Here is a 13,651-nt window from a genome sequence, read left to right on the forward strand (position 1 = left end):
CTTAATATTGATATCGCAGAATGGTACTCCTTGGCATAAACCTTCCATAATATATATTATTGGAGAGGGGGAAAAAAAGTGATCCTGTGCCTTTAATTTCCCTTTCTGAGAGAGGGAAGGCTGCACACCACGGACAGGCTCACTTGTTCCCGTCTTTAATGTGCAATCTGTTTTCTCCAGCGGAGGGCACTCAGTGTATCACAAACTCAAGCATTAGCACCAACAAGCTCTGAGCATCATCAGTCTCTGGAAAGCCTTCTGAATTAGACAAGGGCTGCCTCTCAGCACAGCTACAAAACACTTTAAACCTGACCAGCTAACTAAATGGATAAACCTAGCCTGCCTAGCCTTTAAACTGGGGTCTCATAGAGCACAGGAGGCCTACTTGCTTCAAGAACTGAAATCCAGAGGATGAATTGCTTTATCTGGGAATGGCAAAAGCCAACACAATAAGGAATGCCAGGTATTCTGAAGATTTTCTTCTCTTTTTTTTCCCCCCCTCTTTTTATAGAGAAGTTGGTTACCTTCGAGATGGGGCTGTAGCTCTTTTGCACTGATTGCCAATTACTGCTGATGGGTCTCTGGTGAATTACACAATGGTCCACAGAGCCTAGAAGCCCTCCCTCAGCCCCCAGGGCTTCCTTCTCCCTGCCCCCCATCCCACCCCATGCTGATTTTTCTTCCTATATGTATATATATATTTTTTTTTTGCCCGTCCTCTCCGGGGAAGTTTGTATGGGGCGACCAGCTCACATACGAGATCAGAATGGTGTGAATGACAGCCGCACTGTGTCATGAAGGTGGTGGTGGTTTCAGCGCGAGAGACCAAATAAGAAGAAAGCTGAGAGGGGGGAACCGTTTTTGGATGACAAAGGATGGGTAAGTGAACTTTTGGTGTTTCCTTGTTAGCAAAGCTGATCCTCTTGGCTTCCTGTCCTCAGTCGTGGCTTTAGCTGATAAAAGACAGGGAAACGGGCAAAAAGCAGCAGCCCCTGAGTTTGCCCGTTGACTCAGTATAGTTGCTATTATATTTTTAGATCATTTTCCTGTTTGTAGTTGTTTTTTTTTTCTTTAAATTCGTAAATGCATAACACGGACTTAGACTCGAGAGAAATATCTGTAAGGCTGTCTCTCTGTATGCGTATCCACAGCTTGGGAATTGGGCATGAGATAAATATCGTGTTTGCTTCTATTTCTTGATAATATTACCACGCGTGCATTTCAGGTCGCTGTCAGGAAGACTGTTAACACTTTCCAACGTTTGTGGAGGGGTGGGGTCGTTACTTTATCAGAGGTCGCACAAGGGCTTGTTTTATCTCTGAAGCTGTATCCTGAACACGGCTTCCAAATTTTCAGCAGTCATTTGCCCGTCTTATTTTTTCAAGTGTGACTGGCTCTCCCCACCCCCCTTTCTCCTGTCTGGGAGAGCTGGAATGTATTTCAATGAGTCTGTAGCTGGCAGGAGGACAGAGCAAGATCGGGTTTCAAACGGGGGAAAAAAAAAAAAAAACAGACTTCACTGGTTGAGTAAAAGAGAGTTATTTATTTATTTGTTTGTTTATTTGTTTATTTATTTAGAGGTTTGGCTGATTTGCCTCTCAGTCAAAATTATGAATATTTAAGAGAAATAACGAAGCCGCAGCACACAGTAGTTTTTTTCCCCTACCACCAAGAATTCATAAATCTGTTGACAGAGGAAAGAAGTCCCTTAAGATACCGTGACTTGGAATTGCAGCCCAAGTGCCAATGCATTACAACTTTGCCGGTTTTCAGAAGTTAATGGAGGCAGGGAAAGAAAAGTCAGTGAGAAATTTGAGCAGGTTGGGATGAGGGGGAGGGGGAGTGGAATGCTAGTTTGCGTTTCTCTACTTTTTTGTACCCTACGTTTGCAATAGCATCTATGTTTAAAATAACAGTAAAATTAATACTACACAAGGTATTTTGTATCTTATGAAATATTTAAGAAGAATCCGAGGATCTTAACTTTGGAGCGTTTCTAGTTACCAGGTGTCAGGGTCCTTGATCTGTGTATATCCCTGGGCAAGTGAGCCCCAGAAGGCAGCTCTTCCTGAGTGTTGAGGGTACCTTGACTGTAATTAGTCTTCATACTGTGCTTAATTGGCTGCCCATGCTAGTTCCAGTGCCATTTTTTTCAGAGCTCATAACTGTGTTTCTATTATGCAATAAGGACACAATTTTAGGCAGGGCAAACCTGGGTTACCTTGACAGCTGACTGAAGCTCCTTTGCCAATCGCAGCCTGTGTGCTCAACTAGGAAAGGTGTACAAGTACGGGGGTTTACAAAGTCACAGTTATGCCATTACCAGAAGACTTAGTAATCCTTCTCTTGGCACCTGGGTCCAGCCGCGTGTCTAGCCAAATACTATCCTTATTAAAATGTCGGCATTAAGTACTAAGACAGGCTCTGTGCTTTGCAGTGCTGATGTTTACATGAACTCCGAAAACTCAGGAAAGCTTTGCTCTCGGTTCCCACACTGGCGGTTTGAACATCAAAGAAAGAATGAAACCTAGATAGAAAATATGCAGCACAGAGGACAAGCAGGCTTTAAATGTTAAACACATTGTTGTTAAATCAACTGTCCCGTTACAACACCAGATGAAATGTTCCTGATATTAGTAAACCGGTGGTGATTTGTATCCATAGCTTTATAATGTGCGTTTGTCTTTTTAACATTGTAGGTTTCCGTTTAATTACGCAGCTGAGAGGCATGCGCATGGTGCTAGTGCTACTTTCTACACTGCTGCTTGTTATGCTATCAGGGGCTCAGAGAGCTTGCCCAAAGAACTGCAGATGTGATGGCAAAATTGTGTATTGTGAGTCTCATGCTTTCGCAGATATCCCAGAGAACATTTCTGGAGGATCACAAGGCTTATCATTACGATTCAACAGCATTCAGAAACTCAAATCCAATCAGTTTGCCGGCCTTAACCAGCTTATATGGCTTTATCTTGACCATAATTACATTAGCTCAGTGGATGAAGATGCATTTCAAGGCATTCGTAGACTGAAAGAATTAATTCTAAGCTCCAACAAAATTACCTATCTGCACAATAAAACCTTTCATCCAGTTCCCAATCTCCGCAATCTGGACCTCTCCTACAATAAGCTTCAGACATTGCAATCAGAGCAATTTAAAGGTCTTCGGAAACTCATCATTTTGCACTTGAGATCCAACTCATTAAAGACTGTGCCAATAAGAGTTTTTCAAGACTGTCGAAATCTTGACTTCCTGGATTTGGGTTACAATCGTCTTCGAAGCTTGTCCCGAAATGCTTTTGCTGGTCTCTTGAAGTTAAAGGAACTCCACTTGGAGCACAATCAGTTTTCCAAGATCAATTTTGCGCATTTTCCACGTCTCTTCAACCTCCGCTCAATTTACTTGCAGTGGAACAGGATTCGCTCCATTAGCCAAGGCTTGACATGGACTTGGAGTTCCTTGCACAACTTGGATTTATCAGGGAATGACATCCAAGGAATTGAGCCGGGCACATTTAAATGTCTGCCCAATTTGCAAAAATTGAATTTGGATTCCAACAAGCTTACCAACATCTCACAGGAAACTGTCAATGCATGGATATCATTAATATCCATTACTTTGTCTGGAAATATGTGGGAATGCAGTCGGAGTATTTGCCCTCTGTTTTATTGGCTTAAGAATTTCAAGGGAAATAAGGAAAGCACCATGATATGTGCAGGACCTAAGCATATCCAGGGTGAAAAGGTTAGTGATGCAGTGGAGACATATAATATCTGCTCTGAAGTCCAGGTGGTCAACACAGAAAAATCCTACCTGGTGCCCCAAACTCCCCAGAAGCCTCTGATTGTTCTTAAACCTACAGTCTCTAAATCTGACCCCACCCAGCCCACCCTTGAAACACCAAGCCCCTCCCCAGGGTTTCAGATTCCTGGCACAGAACAAGAGTATGAGCATGTTTCATTTCATAAAATTATTGCAGGGAGCGTGGCTCTCTTCCTCTCGGTGGCCATGATCCTCTTGGTTATCTATGTGTCTTGGAAACGCTACCCAGCCAGCATGAAGCAACTTCAACAGCACTCTATTATGAAGAGACGGCGGAAAAAGACCAGAGAGTCTGAAAGACAAATGAATTCCCCTTTACAGGAGTATTACGTGGACTACAAGCCTACAAACTCTGAGACCATGGATATATCCGTTAATGGATCTGGGCCCTGCACATATACCATCTCTGGCTCCAGGGAATGCGAGGTATGAACCATGATCCTCCTAAAAGCATTTCTACTTCGGGGAAGGAGAGGTAAATGTTTGAAGCGCTCTAGGTGTCTCTAATCACTAGAAAGATTAATGACCCTTTTGCTTTTGGGTTTTGCTCAGTGTGAAAGGTTACTTAATTAAATTACAACCACCAGGAAATTGACTGCTTTTTTTTTTTATGGTTGAAATTTGAAGGAAGTTCATTCAAGGATGAGATTAAGTTGGAATAAAGCACTATGTTACAACATCATTTCTTTTTAAGTTTGTATACAGGGGTTGGACTTCACACACATACATATGAACGAAACTCATTCTAAAATTTATGCCTGGTTCTTGTTGTTTGACTTTTGTGATGGAGTAAAGAAGGAGGGACTAGCTTAATAGCAAAACAAAGTGATTTTACCAAAAGTCCAGGATGTAACAAAGATTTAAACCAAAGAGCAATTTACCCAATGGTTGATTTTGTTGTAAATTTTTAGTTTTAACTAAAGCATGCAACAGGGATCTCACAAGGATAACTGTTTCCGTGTTACTTGCCATGTAGTTATTATACCAGCATAGAGAATGTCAGAAGAGGCCTACCGTGTACTTGTATTAGGCTTTTAAAGATGTCTGTCTTCCTTCCTTTTTTCTTTCTTTCTTTTTTTTTCTTCCTGTTCATTTTAAAAAATTACTGGACATTGAAAACTTTTCAAAGGTTTTCTTAAGTGCTGGCTATTTGTATGTAATCAGAATGAAACTTAAATTTCATTTTTTGGCTGTGTTCCTGGAAACGAAAATAGGTCACGATGTCGTGGATGATTTAGCAATGATATAATGACAGGCAGGACAGGGACCGTCAGTGTTGCTGTCATCCCCAAAATAAATGATGTGTATTCTTGTTAAACTTATCCAAAATTAAGTGATGGAAATGTGTATAAATAAAAAGAGAGAGATTTGAGTTCTGGGTATTAGCTTTTCTGTGGCATCAGCCTTAAATGAAGGCATTTCATGTTATAATATTTTCATCTGCACAAAAAAAAACTTTTGGACCCAGTGTCTCATTAATTAATTTGAAGATCACTTATATGAGTATATTTACAAATAGGAAAACAGTCACAGATTTCAACTTGTCAGTAGGTAATACAGGATGCGAATGATTCTTTTCTTGGTAAACTCGGTCAAAGTGCAAAGGCAGTGACTGCCAGGGCCTCGCTGCTGCAATGAACTAGTGAAGAGGAGTTAAGTCCTGGCGTTGTGTTGTCTTTGTGTTCAGTCTTAGATGACCACTTTTTCAAAACAAAATTTGATGAATATTTGAAGACTTTGCTCTTTTCAATATTAGTTATAACAGTTGCAAAATATAATGTGCTACTATAATGTACTAATAAGTATATTTATATTAGTACATTATTATAAATATATATTGGCACATTATATATACACAAATCTGTCCATAGTCTCAATGCAAATGCTGATGAAAATGTTTTCAGACAAATCACTGAGTTTGAAATAATCTCCAACTCAGTATAATTTGCAATATTGAGCTATTCTTCACAGAGTTCATTTTCTTTTTTTTTAGTCTAATGACTGAAAAGGAGAAAACTAATCCCAGATAATAAATCTCTAAAAGAAACCTTTGTAAGCTATTGCCCTTAAAAATTAAAGAGAATAAAAGATTTTATATAGAAGTCTTCACAAGGATATTTTTATTGCAGGCCATCGTTTATATATTATATGTGATTAGTAAATCAAGTTCATCCTGCTTTATTCTAGATTCTCTTTATAGTTTGAAATCCTTTGAAAAAGCTAGTGATATAAAAAGAAAAGACAACTCCGTGTCAAATCATTCATTTTCTTGTTACTTTTGTATTGGAATGGATTCTACCCCCCAAAAAGGAGAAAGATTGTTAAAGTACTAAAATTGAGAAGAGTGGTACCAAAACCTTCCTGGGCATCTTAAATCCCAGAGATTATTCCTTCTAAGAACCTAGGCGTTACCATGGTAGGAACAAAGTAAAAACCTGTTTTACTTCATGAAAATATGAGTGCTTAGAAACACAGTTTGATGCTATATGCTATATAGAGTGGAGTTTATGGTCATGAAATAGCAGTGGCATTGTTGGGGATGAGTATGGTGTGGAGACATTAAGTAATGAAAAATGTAATTAAGCGTTGTAGTGAAGCAGTTGAGTCAAAATGGCAGCCCTACTGAAGTCGATCAAACTCTCCACGACCTAAAGAGTGGAAATGGTAGGCCATCCATTTAAGACTGTAACTCCACTTTCCAGCGTGAGGGGTCCAGGAAAGCTACATTTAAATGACTATTAACTCATTTTGAAACACAAACACACAAAAACAAACGTGGTAGCCACGACTCCCCCATCTGACAGTATGCTCAGTGCATTATAGTTATAGGTGAATGCAACATGAGGAAAAGGAAGTTCTTAGAAATTGTTATGAAAACCATCATTTTCTCTTACATGTGTTTGTCACCCTGGAGTAAGGTTTTCCCTGTTGAGAAAACTTGTCTACAAAATAAAGCCAAAAGAGAGGAATGATTTACCCAAGGTTATGCTTTTTTTAAGACAATAGTGGTATGCTAAATGTTAGCCTGGTGTGTTTTCATAAACCTTACCTATTCGTGGCTTAGAAAATAGAGAACCATTAATTACTTATAATACAATTTTGTGAGGTAATTTTCTTCTTATTCAAAATGTCAAACTGTACCCAACAAAGCCATACATATTTAACTAGAAAACTTAGCGCCGAATGCTAATTTTCTAAGACAGTGCCTTGAAAAATCGCATTATATTGAAAATGCCACTTATACACTAATGTTATATTTTAGTTATCATGGTCTAAATAGTTAAAATATTCATTTTGTCTATTTCTTTTAAGAAGAAAATAAAAAGATTAAGATTTATAATTAGAGTGATATCTGTGAGCTACCACACAAATATGGCATGCAGTTTACAAAGTAAATAAGTTTGGCTCCATTCTTTGCAAGATTTAATTTTGAAAATTCCTTGTGCACATTCTTCCTAATAAATTGAAAGAGAATATTATAATAATTTAGGTAGTAAAAATATCTTCTATCTATAAAAGAGGAATAGAGTAGATAGTTATGAATAATTAATATGGTATATGGCACAACTCTAATAGACACATACATCTCAATCATCATGCTTTGAGTGGATCACTGTATGTGGTGGAACTGAATCATTTATTTTGTCTGTTCTCAATATGTTCTCAGAAAAGAGAACTTAAAGCCAAAAGGATACAGCTTTGACTAAACCTTTGTAAAATGTCATTAAAAGAAAAAAATTGCTAATACGTACTTTGAAGATAGTTTGTGAACTTTGCATAGCTTTATCTCATTAAAAATATTACGGGATTGTGAAGTTACTTCATTCTGCATACCAAAATTCTACATACAGATGGTACAGAACACAACTTTGAATATCTGATTCTTCTAGGATACATTTATCAATTGAAAATAGCAAGAACCTTTATAAAATTAGTCATTGTTATTATAGGACAAGAGAGAACATTTCACGTTTGTATTTTGAATTAAAATTAATGCAACTGGTAAAAGTGAATGAAAGTTGTCTCTGAAGAGATCATCCATGCAAAGTTTTGAGAAGTTAAGTAATTGAAATAAAAACTTTAATGACTCCATAAAGCTAAAAGTACTGCCATTAGGAAAGTGGGAGTGCAGGTGACATTAGGTTTATATTTTCCAAATACTTGATATTTTGGTTATATTTTTCAGAGTCAAGTAAAATATAAATATATTGATTGTTATTTGGGGCTTTTATTATTTCTTTCACTGCTGTGCAGTGGGTGGTATAGACCATTTTTACAGTTTATATTTATTGAATATCTTCGGTCAGGTTCAAACTATTGACTTAAGGGAGTTATTAACATTTTTCCACACTATCAAGAAGTTGACATTTCAAAGTACACTGAATGAATTTTTGAGAACTAAAAAGGATAATATGTTCAAAGAGGATTGTAAGTGAAGCAGAATCAGTACCATTGAGTTCAATTTACACCTTGCCAATATAAAGCTATAGAAAATAGACTTTATTTTGGTAGCAAACTACTACTGTATTATGTTAAAATGTTATCATTGAATTTATACTTTGTGTATTTGCATAAAGTATATTTATGTGTGTGTGTATGTGTGTGTTTGTATGTGAGTATGCCTATGTGTTCTGAGGGAGGGATCGAGGGAAGAAAGGGGAGAGAACATAAATATATTTCTATTAACATTTTTGTCCATTTGAAGATCTGAAATATTAGAGGGAAAAAAGACGGTTAAAATGACCAGTATTTGCTAGTTAGGACCATACTCCTTAAGATAAATATTTAATCCTCTCTGAAATTATAAGTATCTTATGTCTAGGTAGTCTAATATTCTTTCTTTAAAGAGTAGCATTTAAAGTACACATTGTCATATTTGGTGAGACTTTCAACTAGTCACTTCATTTCTCTGGGACCTATCATTAAATAACTGAGTCCATTCAGCTAGCACAGTGTATCCCAAATCAAAACATTTCCCCGATTAGTAAACTTTAAAAATCTCCCAGAGACCAAAAGAGCAAGATGAGATATGCTTGAAGAACTGAATTATTTATAAGCATTGTCAACAAAAAAAGAAAGAACTTCATGAGTTAATAAAAAAAGGAAAAATTAGACTCTTAATGGGCAAGTTCATGATAGGTGGAGGCACACAACACATGTGCACACACAAGGACAGACGCAGATTTGCCTAGCTCTTAAATTCTGCCCAGTAACTAGTTATTTGAAAGCATTTAAAATATTAGTTCTTTTCAAAAAAAGCTATAGTCAGAATCTGAGCCAATTAAAATTTATGTGTGAATAGAGTTTTCAGAGTGACAGCTGCCAAAAAGTCCTGGCATGTCAATTTAGGAACGATTTAAAATAATGATAAAAGGTTCAATTTCTTTTTCTAAAATTAGTTCATATTCTCAACTCATGGAGAAGGTTGTAATAATTGGCTGCTCTCTAGGATCCTGAGTTGAGGTGTCTGACTGCGGTCTTAGGAATGTGTAGCTTTTGACACACCCCAGTAATCTTCATATGATTCCAGAAATTTTCTGTTTTAGACTTTTCTATATTCAGTCATCCTAGTTTTCAGTAACTGTATTTGTAGATAGTTTTATGCTTTAGAAACTGCTCTGTAACATTAGCATTGGAGATGGTGACTCGTCAGAATGCTCATGTCTCTAGAGTTTCATGAATCACTAAAGCCAAGTGAAACAATGGAAACCTGTATGTCACCAGATACTGGGAATTTTGAAAAATTAGTATGCTTTGGATCAGCGAGAAGCATAAAAATGATGTTGAGTATGTTTAAAAATTAAAATTGCTTATTATAGTACCAAAAGAACTATCATTCATTTGGTCAGTTTAATAAAAATCTCAGTACTCTTAAAATGAAAAAGAAATTATGAAGGTATTTTTCTCATCTACTCATAGTACTAAAATTTTAACTGTGTAAGTTAAAAGGAAGTTTGAGAAAAAGCACAGGATTGTCTATGGTATTAAAATTACTGGCTTTTAAGTAAACTGCTTTAACATCCTTGAAACTGCTTTATATGTGCCAAGGCTATGATTTATATTCCTGCTAAATAGTTTTAAAAATATTGCTTTCACTTGCAAGAGAAATTAAGGTCTAAACAAATGTAACTATGGAAAATAAGTCCTTTAAAAGACACAAGTTTGACTTTAAGTGAAATCCTACATATAATAGTTGTAAACGTAAGTTTTGGGAATGAAACAGTAACAAAGATATACACATTAATCAAATATTAAAGTATATATGACAACATTAAAAATCAGAAAAAAATCTTCCAAAATTGTGAATAAGCTTGATGAAAAGGAAAACATTACTGAGGCCTAGATATCAGGTAAATAATAATCACATGTGTAACTGAATAAGATTATGATATTTAGCATTGTTTGTACATGAAAATGAGATGTCTTTATATTTTAATATTACATAAATGGTATTCTTAAACATATATATCAAAATCACTTTGAAATATAATTGTATTTAAACAACCATGTAAAATTAAACACCCATATATCCCCCATAACAATTTCTAAAAAACTGAAATATATATTGCACACAAATAGTAATATATATTATACTTTTGCATAAACCCTGTTCTTTACTACCTTGTTCAGTTCCCATGAATTGCCTCAAAAGTAAATATTTGTGGGAGACATTAAAATATTTAAAGACATTAAAATAAGTTTGTTTCTTTTGTCATTGCTTGGATTTATTGTGTTCTCTTGAGTTTTGGGACATCTAAAGAACCATCTCTTGGAAAGTTCTTTCCTCTCCCTTACTTGAGTTATTTGTGTGTGTACTGAATTCTCAGACCCCCATGATAGAGATAAAGATGTAATCATTAAGCTAGCAAGAAGGTTCATCATTTTTTTAAATTTAAAACTATGTTGTAGAAGAAAGTAAGGTTTATTTTTATTGCTTTGGTTTTAAAAGAAAATGTTAAGGTAAACAAAGTAACCATACACCTCAAAACAAAACTTTCTACAAAAATTTCTAATTGATTTGAATTGCTTGTTTCTAAACTTTAAAACCTTAAAACAAATATTTAACATTTTAGTGGTTGGACTCTTCAAACCTAATTGAATTTAAAAACTAAAAAGTATATTAAATTTTACAGTCTACTTGAATATTGATTCAGATAAAATAAATCTAGTTGTGTTTATGAAAATTTACTCTTAAGATCTCAGCAAGCAAATGTATACATTCTTTTTTAAAAAATTATTTATTTATTTTTAGAGAGAGGGGAAGGGAGGGAGAAGGAGGAGAGGAACTACAACATGTGGTTGCCTTTCACACATCCCCTACTGGGGACCTGGCCTGCAACCCAGGCACATGCCCTAGACTGGGAATCTAACCTGCAGCCCTTTGGTTGTTGCCAGCCAGCACTCAGTCCACCGAGTCACAGTAGCCAGGGCTCAAATGTATACTTTCAAATTGGAATATAGTTATGAATTCATTCCATTTGGGGGTCATTTTTAAAGGTTAGAGCAAAGCAATATATACACAAATTTGGAGTGGCAAATGATATAGACAAAGAGGGGAAATGACAAATTATTTTGGAAAGTTGATGTGTAATAATGTTCACTATTTTCCTTGTAAAGGATAACAGTTGTTATTTTGCAGTCTTCCTTTAAAATTAAGCATCATCATATAAAGCACTGAAATTGCACTAATGTATTTAAAGCTGTTTAAACAACAATAACAACAAAAAACAAGCAGCGACCTTTGGGTATAAGTTCTATGTTTGCTTTTTCAATTCTTCTCTCTTCCATCAAGTCACTTTCGTAAAATATTGGTTATTTAATTTTCTTCTAGAGACCTAAGTATTTGTGGTGCTGGGAATTATTGAAAATTGATTTGTTTATTTTGTTTTTGTTTTTGTTTTTGAACTGACTCATATTAAATACATTTATGTTCAAATAAAGCCCTGAAAATGTTGCTTGTTTGTTTTGGCATAAATTTGATAATGGTGTATTTCACTATATTAAGTATTTGATATTTATAATTTGAAAGTGGCATCCACTATTCTTAAATGTTTCTAAGAAGACTTAAAAAAAGAAAAAAATACAAGTATAAATTAATTATGCCTGAGTCTTTTTTTTTAGTATGGTCTCCATAGATGAAAAATTGTTATTTTCTTTGTGTTTATGGGTCTGTAAAAGTAATAGCAGAGAGGTCAGCCTTAAAGTACTTTAGGTTGATGGTCAAACCACAACATGGACCCAAATTGCATTGGTCCAGTGGTTAGATCAAGGGGTGAAAAAAAGGTCTTAGAGATTGGAAACTGACTCACTTTACTTCTGTAATATTGGACAAGTAAATATATCTCTGACCTTTCCGTGATATAATTTTTCCATCTATTGAACTGGGATAATAACTTTCCAACTAACTTGTTGAAATGATTAATGAGCTACTATTTGAAAACCACTCTCCTTCTTAAAAAGCTTCAGTGTAAATATAAATATTAGCCATAAGCCCTACTGTCTATTGAAAATGCAAAATACAGTGTTGCTGTATTATTTTCATTGTTGTTATTATTATTATAATGGTTCTAATACTCCCTGATGTAGAGACAAGTGTTGTGATTACATTTTTACTAAAGTGAATAATAAACCTGACCTTTCAGTCCCTTGTCTGAGCTATAATTTAGTTCGGGTACCAGACACAATAATATTTCAGTAATACTCCAGGATTTGTAAAATACTCCCTTGGCTGAACACTTTATTCACTTTTCAAAGAAAGCAGAATTCACATTTTTTATTGGTATTAACTGTAAAGAAGAAATGGGTTATAGAAAAATCTCACAAATTTCCAGTTTGATCTACTCCAGCTCTTTGTTCATTTTCTTAACAAGTGGAGGCAATTTAAATTTTCCTGAAGTGTTTATTCACGATGAGTGGAAATTTAAAAAATAGATATAGGGTATTCTTTATGCATAAGACATTAATATATGATTTTAAGAATAGCTGATAATTCTTTAGAATGCATATATGCTTAAATATAATATGAAATCTTATTTTTGCATAAGTAAATTTTTTTAAAAATTCTATTTTTGTCCCAATGCTTATATTTTGAAGTGAAATACTTTTATTTTTAAGTATCCTCACATAATACCTCTTGTTACTATTGCATGCTGTGAAGGAGAGGACATCACTGGGTATATTTCCTTAACAAAAACAAACATCCTAGGGACAAGAAAAAATGGTATCTTTGCTGGAGAAGGCTACACGCTGTATTTTTTTTTTTTTACTGGAAATACAAAATTACTCTAAGTTTTAGATTCTGCCATTTGTTGACTATGGCTCTTCAAATTATGCATTTTGGAACTAGGGAAATAACCACAGGACGGGTTTTTGTACCCACAGGACCCACTGTGAAATGGACCTGAAAAGTCCGTTAATTGCCAGGAGCCCCGAGAATCTGACTAGTAGACCACAGTGATGTTTTCGATCTCCAGGAATTATCACTTTAGAGGCTAGGTCCAGCAGTCCATCACATTGCTTTACTTTCCCTAATTCACAGTCTCCTTGGTAAATAGTTGTTTGTCTCTTTGGAGAAGACCGGGGAAAGGATGAGTGTACATGTTTGATAGTCTAGCAGGGTCTTTCCTGAAGGAGATCTGACCTGCCTTGCGTTCAGCGGGTTCTGGGTCTGTAAACTGGCTCAAGTACAGGAATTGCTTAGGGCGACGTGACTCTTTTCTGGTCATTCAAGTTAGCCTTATGTTCACTTGATGCAGCACTCTTCCACTTACAGAGATCAAGTACGAATTTAGTAGACCGCTCATTTACTTTTTTCCCTCAACACTGTGATTA

General features: G+C 35.5%; 1 protein-coding gene across 1 annotated transcript; it reads left to right on the forward strand.

Annotated features, from left to right (window-relative positions):
• Positions 1-254: 254 nt before the first annotated feature.
• Positions 255-5,208, forward strand: LRRTM4 (leucine rich repeat transmembrane neuronal 4). The gene is made up of 2 exons (XM_037153796.2): positions 255-879; positions 2,700-5,208. Exons 1-2 carry the CDS (start codon positions 876-878, stop codon positions 4,250-4,252), a joined length of 1,557 nt encoding a protein of 518 aa, XP_037009691.1. The 5' UTR covers positions 255-875; the 3' UTR covers positions 4,253-5,208.
• Positions 5,209-13,651: the final 8,443 nt, after the last annotated feature.

This window comes from Artibeus jamaicensis, unplaced genomic scaffold, assembly GCF_021234435.1.
Source record: "Artibeus jamaicensis isolate MK-2021 breed Jamaican fruit bat unplaced genomic scaffold, CSHL_Jam_final contig_384, whole genome shotgun sequence".
Lineage (NCBI taxonomy): Eukaryota > Metazoa > Chordata > Mammalia > Chiroptera > Phyllostomidae > Artibeus > Artibeus jamaicensis.